The sequence below is a fragment of the Macaca mulatta genome, chromosome 20 (assembly GCF_049350105.2).
Source record: "Macaca mulatta isolate MMU2019108-1 chromosome 20, T2T-MMU8v2.0, whole genome shotgun sequence".
NCBI lineage: Eukaryota > Metazoa > Chordata > Mammalia > Primates > Cercopithecidae > Macaca > Macaca mulatta.
This window is the reverse complement of record NC_133425.1, coordinates 62,508,860-62,522,961: the sequence shown is the minus strand read 5'-3', so window position 1 is coordinate 62,522,961 and position 14,102 is coordinate 62,508,860. Positions and strand designations below refer to the sequence as shown.

Genomic DNA, 14,102 nt, shown 5'->3' with positions numbered 1-14,102 from the left:
AATGCCTCATGCTCAGGCTGAGTCAGAGGCAGGGCTGGATGAGTGCCCTGCAGAGGCCTGGATGATATGACAGCCCTTCCCGACCCACTGTTTTCAAATTCCAGCTCTCCTGACTTGGTGATCTCCATGAAATCCCGTGCCTTCATCTCAAGATGACCACATCACTGACCCGAGGAAGTGGTGGCCAGTGACCCCGGGGTGCCACTCTGAGTAGGCAACCTGGCCTGAGGTGAGGGCTTGATATGGTTTGTATGTTTTGTCCCCTCCAAATCTCATGTTGAAATGTGAAAGAAAATAGAACAGTGATGATAATAGGACCCACCTCATAGCACTGAAGTGAGGGTACATGTTTCATGTGTGTGCGTGTGTGTGTGTGTGTGTGTGTGTGTGTGTGAAAACATGAGGCTTGGGACTGGGTGTGGTGGCTTATACCTGTAATCCCAGTGCTTTAGGAGGATGGGGCAGGAGGATCGCTTGAGCCCGGGAGTTTGAGACCAGCCTAGGCAACACAGGCAGGGAGACACATCTCTAGAAAAAATAAAAAAAATTAGCCAGGTGTGATGGTGCATGCCTGTGGTCCCAGCTACATGAGAGGCTGAGGTGAGAGGATCATTTGAGCCCAGGTTGTCGAGACTGCAGTGAGCTGTGATAATGGCACTGCACTGTAGCCTGGGCTATAGAGTAAGACAAAGAAGGAAGGGAAGGGGAAGGGAAGGTAAAGGGAAGGGGAAGGGAGAGGAGGGGAGGGGAGGGAAGGGAAGGAAGAGAGAGAAAGAAAAAGAGAGAGAGAAAGAAAAACAGAGAAAGAAAGAAAAAGACAGAAAGAAAGAAAAAGAGAAAAAGAAAAATAGAGAAAGAGAGAAAGAAAGGGGGGAGGGGAGAGGAGCAGAGGGGAAGGCGGGGGAGGTGAGGGGAGGGGAGGGACTTGGAACCAGAACTGATGGAAGCCTGCTCTTGACCAGGGCGGGGATTTGCAGGGCATCTGTCTCTCTGCTGGCTTAGGAGACTCCCACCCCAAGGGAGAGCAGGACTCACTTCTGGGCCTCAGTGTCAGGAACATGGCTGGCTGGGAGTAGGCGGTGGGAGGATGGATAGATATGTGCTGGCCCAGTGAAGGACAGAGTGAGGGTTGTGCCTAAACACGATGCCAGATCCTCTTCCGGGGCTCCACCTGGCACCCAGAGCTGAAGAGAAAGGCTTTAGGATGAAACTTCCCTTCTGCCAAAAATAACCAGTGCCAGCTGGGCATTGTGGCACAAGTCTATAGTCCCAGCTACTCAGGAGGCTGAGGCAGGAGGATTTCTTGAACCCAGGAGCTTGAGGCCAGCTTGAGCAACATAGCAAGACTCTGTCTCAAAAAAAACACAAAAAAACACAAAAAACCCCCCCAAAAAACATTGCAGCTTCCTGAATCATCCTGGCAGCCTGGGGTGGGCTTTGCTTTTCAGAGCTGCCTCCAGACCTTTGTCTTTCCCTTCTCCACCTTCCTCTTCTTGTTGCCATCACAGCCCTGCCACTCCCCAGCCACACACCCTCTTGATCATTTGCTGAAGATTTTAGCACCTGGCTCTAGCATGCTTTCCACCTTCAACACTCAAATCAAGGCACCTGGATCTCTTCTCTGCCTGCAATCTTACCTTCCATCTTCAGGTGTGGATGCTGTCAGGCGAGATCTCCATCTGCTCCCAAGGCCAAGTTTCCCAACTCCCTGCAGCTAGGTCTGCCCTCCCTCCTAGCATTGCGGATGGGCCTACCAGGGTCAGGACCAGGGTGAGACAGGTCAGCAAGACACCCAGGGCATAAAAGTTAAAGAGTCACTCACCCCCGGGGTCATACCAGTAGAGGGTCAGCACCTGAGAATGAGTGCCTTCTAAATTTTATACTTGCTTGTCTTGCTCTAGTCCCAGCTCTTGGACCTACCCATGGACATTAGACCTTGGTCCCCTCCCAGCTCCTCAGGGCTGTCTCTTCGGCAGCAGCATCCCTCCGATCAGCTGCAAACCCAGCTTCTGTGTAAATGCCACCATACAAAGCCTGCCTTGACCCACTTTGCCCTCTAGCTATTGCTCCATTCCTCTGTTTTTCTTTCCCTCCCTCCTTCCTTCCTTCCTTCCTTTCTCTTTCTTCTTCTTCTTTTTTTTTTTTTTTGGAGACAGGGTCTCACAGATTCACGCCATTCTCCTGCCTCAGCCTCCCGAGTAGCTGGGACTACAGGCACCCGCCACCACGCCCGGCTAATTTTTTTTTTGCATTTTTAGTAGCGACGGTGTTTCACCGTGGTCTCGATCTCCTGACCTCGTGATCCGCCTGCCTTGGCCTCCCAAATTGCTGTGATTACAGGCGTGAGCCACCGCACCCGGCCTATTTTTTATTTTTTAGCTAGGCTAGTGGTGCACGCCTTTAGTTGCAGCTACTCAGGAGGCTGAGGTGGGAGGATTGTCTGAGCCCAGGAAGTCAGGGCTGCAGTAAGCCATGATCGTGCCACTGCACTCCAGCCTGGATAATAAAGGGAGACTGTCTCAAGAAAAAAAAAGTGAAAGGAAAAGAAGAGTCATCTCAGGAGCACATTTATCTGTGTGTGAGGAAATGTTACATATATAGTAAATGTAGAGAGATGGAGACACACACAGAGAGAGAAAGAGTCAGAAGCGGAGACTAAAAGTCCACGTAACCAATTGCAATGAGATGCCACTACACACCCATTAAAATATCAGGGTCAGGTGTGATGGCTCACACCTGTAATCCTAGCAATTTGGGAGGCCCAGGCAAGAGGATAGCTTGAGCCCAGGATTTTGAGATTAGCCTGGGCAAAATAATGAGATCCCGTCTCTACAGTTTTATTTATTTATTTATTTATTTATTTATTTATTTATTTATTTTTTTATTTTTTTTTTTTTTGAGACGGAGTCTCGCTCTGTCCCCCAGGCTGGAGCGTAGTGGCCGGATCTCAGCTCACTGCAAGCTCCGCCTCCTGGGTTTACGCCATTCTCCTGCCTCAGCCTCCCAAGTAGCTGGGACTACAGGCGCCCGCCACCTCGCCCGGCTAATTTTTTGTATTTTTTTTAGTAGAGACGAGGTTTCACCGTGTTAGCCAGGATGGTCTCGATCTCCTGACCTCGTGATCCGCCCGTCTCGGCCTCCCAAAGTGCTGGGATTACAGGCTTGAGCCACCGCGCCCGGCCCAGTTTTATTTATTTATTTTATTTTTTTTATACGGAGTCTCGCTTGGTCGCCAGTCTGGAGTGCAGTGGCACAATCTCAGCTCACTGCGACCTCCAACTCCTGGGTTCAAGCAATTCTCCTCCCTCAGCCTCCCCAGTAGCTGGGACTACAGGTTCACACCACCACCCCCAGCTAATTTTTGTATTTTTAGTAGAGACGGGGTTTCACCATGTTGGCCACGACGGTCTCAATCTCCTGACCTCGTGATCTGCCTGCCTCAGCCTCCCAAAGTGCTGGGATTATAGGCATGAGCGACCGCGCCCCGCCACAGAATTTTTTAAAATGCCTGTATTGCTGGCTACTCAGGAGGCTGAAGTGGGAGGATTCCTTGAGCCCAGGAGTTCAAGGTTATAGCGAGCTATGATCATGCCACTGCACTCTAGCCTTCGTGACAGAGAGACCCTGACTCTAAAAAAACAAAAACCAAAACCCGAAAAAATCAGATTTAAGGTCCATAAGACCAAGTGTTGGTGAGGATAGAAAACATCTGGAACCCTCACGGATGGCTGGTAGGGTTGCAAAAATGACATAGTCATTTTGGAAAACAGTTTGGCATTTTATTTTTTAAAAAATTCTGGCAGGGCACAATGGCTCATGCCTGTAATCCCAGCAGTTTGGGAGGCCAAGGTGGGCAGATCACTTGAGGTCAGGAGCTCAAGACAAGCCTGGCCAACATGGTGAAACCCCGTCTCTACTAAAAATACAAAAAATTAGCCGAGCGTGCTGACGGGCACCTATGATCCCAGCTACTCGGGAGGCTGAGGCAGGAGAATCATTTGAAACTGGCAGGTGGAGGTTGCAGGGAGCCAAGATTATGCCACTGCCCTCCAGCTTAGGTGACAGAGCAAGAGTCCGTCATGAAAAAAAAAAAATCTATTTATCGTGTAGTGTAGATATTTATTTATTTATTTATTTAGAGAATCCTGCTCTGTCGCTCAGGTTGGAGTGTAGTGGTGCAATCTCGGCTCATTGCAACCTCCACCTCCTAGGTTCAAGCAATTCCCGTGCCTTAGCCTCTCAAGAACCTGGGATTACAGGCATGTGCCACCATGCCTGGCTAATTTTTGAATTTTTAGTAGAGACGAGGTTTTACCATGTTGGCCAGACTGGTCTTGAACTCCTGACTTCAGGTGATCCTCCCACCTCAGCCTCCCAAAGTGCTGGGATTACAGGCGTGAGCCACCAAGCCCAGTCTAGTATATATCTTGAAATAAGAGGCATTTTCTTTAAAAGTGAAACACACCCTTGCCATATGACCCAGAATGGCATTATATGGTGAGTGCCCACTCTCAGCTATCTACCCCAAAGAAATGAAAGGCTTGTCAGAAAATGTTCATGGCAGCTTTATAAAAATACTCCCAAAATGGAAGTCACTCAAATGTGCACCCACTGACGAATTAATACAATTGCGTATATTGGCGAGGCACAGTGGCTCACTTCTATAATCCCAGCACTTAGGGAGGCTGAGGTGGAAGGATTGTTTAAGCCCAGGAGTTCAAGACCAGCCTGAGCAACACAGCAAGACGCTATCTCTAAAGAAAAGGAAAGGGGGTATATTTATACATGGAATACCACTCTGCGATAAAAGAAAAGAACTAACTGGTTGAATTTCAAAAACACACTTGACAGAAGCCAATAGCAAGTTATTTCATTTATATAATTAGTACTATCATATTAATTTATCCTTTGTATTCATTTATATTCTAGAAAACGCAAACTATAGCAACGGAATGCAATTTGGTGGTTGCTTAAGGGCATGGATCAGGACAATGATTGACTGCAAAAGGGCTTGAGGGAATTTTGGAGTGATAGAAACATTCTAAAACTCCATGTGGTAGTGTTTGCATGTCTTATACATTCACTCAAAGTAATCAAACTGTACACTGAAAATGGGTGAGTTTAGGCCGAGCACAGTGGTTCACATCTGCCTGTAATCCTACCAATTTGGGAGGCCTAGATGGAAAGATCACTTGATCCTAGGAGTTGGAGACCAGCTGGGTAATCTAGTAAGACTTCATCTCTACCAAAAATAAAAAATAAAAAAAATTTAAGTTATCCAGCCATGGTGGCGTGTGCCTGTGGTCCTGGCTACTTGGGAGGCTGAGATGGGGGATGGCTTGAGCCCAGGAGGTGGATGCTGCAGTGAGCTGTGATTGTGCCACTGCATTCCAGCCAAGGTGACAGAATGAGATCTTGTCTAAAAAAAAAAAAAAAAAAAAAGGCGGGGGGAAGGTAAATTTAATTGTAAATTGTTTAACTATAAAGCTGTTAAAAAGTAACTATTAAGTCTAAACAGTAATCCTGGGAACCGACTTTGGGAAAGTATATTGTACATCTGCAGAACTGAAAAACGTACAGAGACATGCATGCAGCTGGTGCTCAATAAACACTTTCAGAATGTAGTGGGAACATTATGCACCAAACAGTGTTCATTGAAAGGAAAGTCTCCTCCCTCTCTCAAGTCAGCCCAGGCTTAATATTATCCTTGTCTACCACCTGGTGGCCAAAATGCACAATGTGGCTGTTCTGGTCTTTCACTCCTAACTTCAAAAGGCTCTGTAGTTGGGCTTAAGGGCCGTGGGTGGAAAGAAGGGAGACGTTCCCCCTGGGAAACTGGTGCCCTGAGAGGCAAGTTGGTCAGAGGTAGGGGCATAAGGGGATCGTTAGGGTCTATGGGACAGGAATACAGCCTCTTAATGACAGAGAGAATATACTTTGGTGAAACCAAGAGGCTGCTTGAACACAGTTGGCCACCTTTGCACACTGAGGTAAAATATGAGGTTTTTGCAGAGCGGGGCAGGAGAAAGGTTTAGGGACAACAATGAGGTAAGTAGGAAAATAATCATGTGGACACACACGGTGAGTTCGGGGATGCTCAGGGGGTTGAAAGGTTGGCAGGGGAACTCTGAAAGGTGAGAGGACATCTCCCTGGATAGAGAGGCCCCTGGGAGCCAGGGGACAGGAATCTCTTGGCAAGTGTGCTAATATCCTGCGAGTATGGGCCTTACAGTGTCTGTAAACCACCGAGAAGAAGAGCAAACTTCAGGAGACGGGCCACTGAGGAAGCAGCTTGGCTTTCCTGGCCACTGTGCAGGCAGCCCAGGCTCAGGGGCCTATGGACAAGCCCAGTCTTGCTTCTTACAAAAGCGGGGTGAGTCACTTCTGCAGGACATCTATAGTTGGGTGGGTGGCTTGTTTTAATTTTTTTTTTTTTTTTTTGAGACGGAGTCTCGTTCTGCCGCCCAGGCTGGAGTGCAGTGCTGTGATCTCAGCTCACTGCAAGCTCCGCCTCCCGGGTTCACGCCATTCTCCTGCCTCAGCCTCCTGAGTAGCTGGGACTACAGGCGCCCGCCACTGCGCCTGGCTAGTTTTTTGTATTTTTTAGTAGAGACGGGGTTTCACCGTGTTAGCCAGGATGGTCTCGATCTCCTGACCTCGTGATCCGCCCATCTCGGCCTCCCAAAGTGCTGGGATTACAGGCTTGAGCCACCGCGCCCGGCCTAATTTTTTTTTTTTTTGAGGTGGTGTCTTGCGCTGTTGCCCAGGCTAGAGTATAGTGCTGTGATCTCAGTGCACTGCAACCTCCGCCTCCCAGGATCAAGCCATTCTCCTGTCTCAGCCTCCTGAGTAGCTGGGATTATAGTCGCCTGCCACCATGCCTATCTAATTTTTGTATTTTTAGTGGAAATGGGGTTTCACCATGTTGGCCAGGCTGGTCTTGAACTCCTGACCTCAGGTCATCCCCCACCTTGGCTTCCCAAAAGTGCTGGGATTACAGATGTGAGCCACGACAGCCAGCCCGAGGTTGCCATCTATTAACCGGAGAACAAGTTCTTGCCAGACACTAAATCTGCTGGCACCTTGATCTTCGATGTCCAAACCTCCAGAACTGTAAGCAATACATTTCTTTTGTTATAAGGCACCCAGTTTATAATAGTAACCTGTAGTATTTTGTTTAAGTTTTATATCAGTAGAGGAAACTATTTTTTTGAGACAGGGTCTTGCTGTGTTGCCCAGGCTGGAGTGTAGTGGTACAATCACTACTCACTGTGGCCTGACCTCAGTGATTTGCCAGCCTCAGCCTCCTGAGTAACTGAGACTACAGCTGTGTGCCACCACATCCAAATAATTTTTGTATTTGTTTGTAGAGATGGCATTTCTCCATGCTGCCTAGGTTAGTCTCAAACTCCTGGGCTCAAGCTCAGGAGGCCCACCTCAGCCTCCGTTAGTGCTGGGATTACAAGTATGAGCCACCACACCCGGCCTAACTGGTAATATTTATTTATTTACTTACTTATTTTTGAGGCAGGGTCTCTCTCTACCACCCAGACTGGACCGCAGTGCTGCAATCTCGGCTCACTGTAACCTCTGCCTCCTGGGGTCAAGTGATTTTTGTGTTTCAGCCTCCTGAGTAGCTGACATTCTAAGTGTGCACCACAAAGCCTGGCTAATTTTTGTATTTTTAGTAGAGATAGGGTTTCACCATGTTAGCCAGGCTGGTCTCAAACTCCTGGCCTCAAGTGATCTGCCCACCTCGGCCTCCCAAAGTGCTGGGATTATAGGTGTGGGCCACCGCACCCAGCCTAACTGGTAGTATTTTTGCTATAGCAACTGAATGGACTAAGACACTAGGATTCCGGTATCCAGGTTTCCGTTTGGCCACTCACAGATATAGGATCACTTGGGGCTTGTGGAGAGGCAGATAGAGGCTTTTTTGGAATTTATTTTTATTTTTTCAGACCTCTCAGGGATGAACAGACATAGGCTTCTCATGCTCAGGTGTGGGCAACATTCTTCAAACACCTCCCTCAAAATGGGAAAGGCCTGGGGGCTCAGAGGAGAGAAGAGAGAAGGCAGGGAGAAGGTGGAGGTGAGGGAGGGAGGATGGGGCCCAGCGCTCAGTGGGGTGTTGGGGAGGGTGGGTTTCCACTGGGGTTTGCCCATCCACAGTTCAGTGGTGGGATCTATCGAGTGTGTCTAAAAAGAGAGGACCCGTGCCAGGTTTGGTAACTAACATCATGCTGTAGCTTCTTTTGTCTCTTTTTCTTTGGAAACGGAGTCTCGCTCTTGTTGGCCAGGGTGGAGTGCAGTGGCACAATCTCAGCTCACTGCAACCTCTGCCTCCTGGGTTCAAGTCATTCTCCTGCCTGCCTCAGCCTCCTGAGTAGCTGGGATTACAGGTGTGCACCACTGCGCCCGTCTAATTGTTGTATTTTTCGTAGAGATGCGGTTTTACCATGTTGGCCAGGCTGGTCTCAAACTCCTGTCCTCAGGTGATCTGTCCACCTTGACCTCCCAAAAGTGCTGGGATTATGGGCATGAGCCACAGTGCCTGGCCTGTTATTCTCTTATTTTTATTTTTCTCATGTTTTTTTTTCTCCTTATATTTTGTTTTCTTTGTTTGTTAGAAATCTTTTTTACTTGTCACTGACTTGAAGCTCAAAATTTTCCTATTTAGTTTCTAATCATTCCCTCTCTCTCTCTCTTTTTTGAGAAGGGGTCTCACTGTATTGCCCTGGGTGGTCTCAAACTTCTGGCCTCAAGCCATCCTCCCATCTCGGCCTCCCCAATAGCTGGGATTACAGGTATGAGTCATCATGCCTGAGTAAGTTCTTAATAAATGCTTTCTGAATGCATGGACAGAAGAATGAATGAATGGCTAAGTGAATGAAGGAATCAACTTCTTTCTCCTCAGTGGGTGTGTGGGCACAGCAGGCTGACGCTCGCCTGTAAGCGAGCCCACACCCTGTAAAGGGAGCTACAGCTCTGTGTGTCTCTCTTCAGGCTCCTCGAGCTCCTGGATCTTCTGGGGCAGCACCGTCGTCCACAACTGGAACCTGTGGGCCTTCAGAGCCCGGCCCACTGCAGGCTGTAGGTTCAGCTGCAGGTATTGCTCCTCCTGGTCGAACAGCGGCCAGTGTGGCAGACCCTCGCCGTTGGGGTTCCTGTAGACATGCCGTCCCAGCAGGGCGATACGAGGGTCATTCTGAGCCCCTGGAGCCCAGACCTGAGCACCCTGACTCTGGTCAGGCAAGGCAGCCAAGCAGGCCAGGTGGGCTTGGGGTAGAAGTGGGGAGGCTTCCAGAAACAGGAAACAAATTCCCTCCAGCTAGTGTCAGCTCCAGTGGGGGCGGGGCGGCCGGCTCTGATGTGTCCCTCTCTCTGGGAGGGAGACCCTGACGGTGGCACAGCACTGGTGCCCACCCTCCAGGTAGAGCGGGGAGATGGAGCGTGTCCACTGCCCCACGGCACTGTCACCCTGTCCAAGTGGGTCCCGCGGCTGGGGAAGGGGCTATCATGTGATTAAGGATGTGGGTGTGCTCATGAGGTCACCCCAGACTAGGAGATTGCTGGATGGGCACAAGCCCCCCAACCCGGGGAGGTTGAGGCAGGGGTGTGCCGTCTCACCCGTTTCGAGCAAAGTTGGCCCAGTACTTCATGGTCTTCCTGCTTAGCCGCTCCTCCTCCTCAGTGAATTTAACTGCAGAGAGGAAGGGGACATGTGTCTTGGTCAGGATGGCCCACCTCAGCATTCCAGGTGGAGCTTGTCCATGACCCCCCAGCCCTTAGTCCCCAGTCCCATTTCTCTGCTTTGTCTCCCACTGCCCTCAGAAGCCAGTCCTCCCCTTTTCCAAACTTTCCCCTTAGCCCAGGCTCTGGCTGACTCCATCCTTCCTGGCCCTGAAGGCCCCTTCTCCCTTCTGTCACTGGCAGTCATTGAAGAAACAAACATGTCCCTGAAACATCTTCGCTGCACCAGGCAGACACCCAAGTGTGGGGAGGGATGGAGGGAGCACAGGCCACAGTCTGAAGAATCATGAATTCTAATCCTGACACAGCCTTTGGAGCTGTAACATCTTGGACGCCTGATCTCATCCTGTCTCTGAGCCTCAGTTTCCTTATCTGGGCAGTGAGGACAATTAATCACCCCTCAGGGACCCAGCCAGGGACCCAGCCCACCTCCCGGGAAAGGAATAAGACTCACTGTAGTTGCCCCAGAAGAAATTTCCGAAAACAAAAGGAAGCTCATCACCATGGTCTGCCTTCACGTGCGGCGGCCTGATATTCTTGACCCAGCTAGGCTGATGCTGGAACTCATAGAAGTACACAGGGGCCCGGGAACCTGTGGGGTGGACAGCCTGTGACACAGTGGCCCCTCCCCTGAAGACTTCTTTCCTCACCCATGGGGATAAGATACCCAGGTCCAAAGCTGGCTGGAATCTGGACAGTGGGGTGTGGAGCCCCAGGCTGGGGCAGGAGCAGAGGAAGAGACGGGATAAATCATGGCCTCAGACTTCTTAGCTGTATCATCTTGGGCAAGTCACTGAAAGTCCCTAACTTCAATTTCCTCATCTGTGAAACGGGGAAATGTCTGTCTCTTGGGCTAGCCGTGAGGATTTACTGCAGTGATGGACCTCAAGTGTCCCAGGGGCCCAAAAAACATGGGTGGGGACCCGGACAGCAGCAGGTCGCACCTAGGACCCACAGCCCTGAGCTGTACCCCTGCCAGTCAGGCCTTAGGGCCAAATATACTCACGCTGAAAATGTGCTACTTGGAGTGCAGGGATCACAAACATGGAGTCTGCCATCATCTCCTGGAACTGGGCTTGGAGGTTCTGGGGCTCCCCATTGTCCCCAACGTACTCTTCCATCAGCAGGTCACCAAATGTAGGCGGCAACATCTACCCCAGGTGGATCAGGAAGAGGCAGGTTACGCTGGATGTCAGGGGCAGGGAGGAGGTGGCCTCGGGCTTGGGGAGATGGACCGTGAAATGAACAGGAAGGGGGAGCAAAGGCGAGGCTCTGAGGTGACCCCACCCCGAAGCACACACACACTCGGGCCTTTGCTCATGGGGGTCACTACATAGGCAGGGTATCTGGGGGTTGAATTTCCTCTGCCTCAGGACAGGAGAGGAGCCCTTCTCCATTGGCGAGGGACCCCAGGAGCCTTACCGTCAGCGTTAACATTTTCTGCAGAACAGCCTGGAAGGCCTCTCTGTCCATTTCCTTCTGGGTGTCATAGATACCCATGACCTGGGTGGCCAGGAGAGAGTCTGTAGTTGGGGATGGGATGAGCCTGGAACTACGAAGCCCTGAACACTCCCCACTACCAGATGGGCTCCCCAGGCACTTGAGGGCTTGGGTTGGGCCTCACTTTGGGGATGATCCAACCGAATTCATCATTGTTAACACCAATGATGCTGGGGACAGGTTGAAAGTCAGCAGAGGCCAGCAGCTCCTGGGGATGCCTGGGCAGGAAGATCCCATCCACCACTCCAGGGATCGTCTTGAAAGGCTGAGGGGAAATGCAAGGTCAGGGAACAAGGTCAGGTCCCAGACACCTTCCAATTCCCTCTGAGTACCTTCCACTCCTTCCCGATTCATCCCCGGATGCTCATATCCACCCCAGGAGATCAATGTTTGGCTCAGCATGCACCGACATTCTGTCCCCACCCAGGGCTATGACACCCAGGCATGCAAATGAGATAATGTGCCCAGGGGATATGAGGGCCATGCAGGCCTGCCAGCCCCATGCCTATTGCACCCCTTTCTCTACACCCACATCTGCTTAGACCGACCTTGTTAATTGCAAGAATCTCCTCTTTACTCTTGCCCTGCAGGCAGTTCACCAGGGCCTCAGAGTCAGCTTGGTCACAGGCTGACAGGTTGGCCACCACCTGCAAAGGGACCAGGCAGGGGCTGGCTCATCCTTCCAGGTAGAGGAGGGGAGTTTTCCAAGGCCCTGGCAGGGGGCAGGGGCACCCCAAATCTCACAGGGTACTGCATATGAATTCCTGCAGTTCTGACACTGTTCCAACTCAGAAGTCCCAGAAAGAAGGACCATCCCATCTGCCTAGATGGTTCCCCTCATGATGGGGATCCCTAGGGTGACAACTTTGCACAGAGGCCACAGAACAAACTTGGCCTCTGCAATGGCAGAAGGATGTGCATTCTGACCCTGGAGCCCCCCAGCAATTCCAAGGTAGGCGGCAGCTCCTGGTGCCTGCTCCTGAATGGCTCTTGTCATCCCTGGTTAACAGACAGAGGCTCTGAGGGGTATGAGAGGAGGTAGCAGGCCTAGGCCTCTGCAGCTGAGGGCACTCACCGTGGAGATAACATCAGCTGAGCTGGCAATGAGGCCAGGCAGCAGGGCCACGCCACTCTCCATGATGGCCCCATGGAAGAGTCCTTGGGACATGGGGGACACAACAAGTGAAGACACACTCGTGCCACCCGCAGACTCGCCAAAAATGGTGACACGGTCAGGGTTGCCTCCAAAGTGGGCGATATTCTGCCGGACCCAGCGTAGTGCGGCCACTTGGTCCAGGTAGCCCCAGTTGCCGGTTGCATGCTTGTCTCCAGTGCTGAGAAGTAGCAGGGACAGGGATCACAGGGCTGTCCTGGCCCCGCTCAGCCCCCAAGGCCCAGCCCAGCCCTAGTCTCACCTGAAGAAGCCCAGGACACCCAGGCGGTACTGGATGGTGACCACCACCACGTCCTCAAAGGCGGCCAGCATGGAACCATCATACATGGAAGCCATGCCAATAACAAGCGCACCACCGTGGATCCACACCATCACCTGGGGAAATCAAGGCAGCTACCATGATGCTCCCACCCAGCCTGAACCCCACCAGGGCCACTACCTAGACCAACCAGTGCTTTGCCTCTGTCTACCTCCCCATTAGAACACCAGCACAAATTCATTACATGGGCCAATTGTTAAGCATCCAAGATCTATCAGGAAGACCAGCCCCTGTATCAAAGCCTGGTTTCATTTGTCCCAGAAAACTCACCGAAGTGGAAAGAAAAGGGGCGTCTCCCTGACAGCTCCACATGAACATTAATCAAAAATGTCCTTAGCCTGAACCACATAGTGAGACCCCCTTTCAACAGAAAATGTTTTAAAAATTAGCCAGGCATGGTGGCATAGGCCTGCAGTCCCAGCTACTCGGTAGGTTGAGGTGGGAGGATCACCCTGGAATTCGAGGTTATAGAGACCTATGTTCATGCCACTGCATTCTAGCCTGTGCAACAGAGCATGATACCATCTCTAACAAAAAAAAGTTTTTGTGGCCAGACACGGTGGCCACGCCTGTAATCCCAGCACTTTGGGAGGCCGAGACAGGCGGATCACAAGGTCAGTAGATCAAGACCTTCCTGGCTAACACGGTGAAACCCTGTCTCTACTAAAAAAATACAAAAAAAAATTAGCCTTGCTTGGTGACCAGCGCCTGTAGTCCCAGCTACTCAGGAGGCTGAGGCAGGAGAATGGCATGAACCCAGAGGCGGAGCTTGCAGTGAGCCGAGATTGCACCACTGCACTCCAGCCTGGGCAACAGAGTGAGACTCCGTCTCAAAAAAAAAAAAAGTTTTTGTGTGTGCCCATTCTCATAGACCCAACAGATTATCCATGGCTGGGGTTCTTGGTCACCTCAAGGTGCAGCCCTTGGGCACTTAGGTGGATGTCCTGCGCATCAGTTGGCTGGGTGAGTCCTGGGTCCAGCCCAGAGCCACAGCCTTTGACCTCTGGGAGCAGCCAGAACTCTGTGACCTCATGCCCGGGGATCAGCTGCCCAGCCTGGGTAAGGAGCATTTCTCAGACCTGAGAGTGAGAAGCTTCTCAGCACAGTCCACTCTGCAGCAGGGCCTGTGCTAATATTGTCCTTTCTACCTACTTGCAGAAGAACTGTCCTCCAACCCCCAGTGAACTGTGGTCTGACACCTACCGGCAGGTTAGAGCCTTCATGGCTGTAGGCCGGCGTGTAGATGCTGAGGTACAGGCAGTCCTCGGACATGGGGACCAAAGGGATGGTCACATTGAACTGGCTATAAAATTCTGACTCCAGTGTAGTGAGGTCCTGCAGACACCTAGTAACCAG

The 14,102-nt window shown here is 51.1% G+C and overlaps 1 protein-coding gene across 8 annotated transcripts in view; it reads right to left on the bottom strand.

The window, feature by feature from the left end:
* Nucleotides 1–8,573: 8,573 nt before the first annotated feature.
* LOC695543 (cocaine esterase) overlaps nt 8,574–14,102 on the bottom strand; it is a 12,403-nt gene continuing 6,874 nt past the window's right edge. For 4 of the 8 annotated variants that reach the window (XM_015126353.3, XM_077984153.1, XM_077984154.1 and 1 more), the window contains exons 3-12: nt 13,950–14,091; nt 12,669–12,802; nt 12,329–12,587; nt 11,802–11,900; nt 11,378–11,518; nt 11,176–11,256; nt 10,760–10,904; nt 10,208–10,345; nt 9,631–9,703; nt 8,574–9,167 (exon numbers count right to left, since the gene is read on the bottom strand). In XM_015126353.3, the coding sequence (XP_014981839.3) occupies nt 8,981–9,167; nt 9,631–9,703; nt 10,208–10,345; nt 10,760–10,904; nt 11,176–11,256; nt 11,378–11,518; nt 11,802–11,900; nt 12,329–12,587; nt 12,669–12,802; nt 13,950–14,091 (1,399 nt within the window). In that variant the 3' untranslated portion in view covers nt 8,574–8,980. Of the gene's footprint in view, nt 9,168–9,630; nt 9,767–10,182; nt 10,346–10,759; nt 10,905–11,175; nt 11,257–11,377; nt 11,519–11,801; nt 11,901–12,328; nt 12,588–12,668; nt 12,803–13,949; nt 14,092–14,102 lie in introns of all 8 variants that reach the window. The other 4 variants (XM_077984150.1, XM_077984155.1, XR_013410996.1 and 1 more) reach the window with 3 other exon arrangements.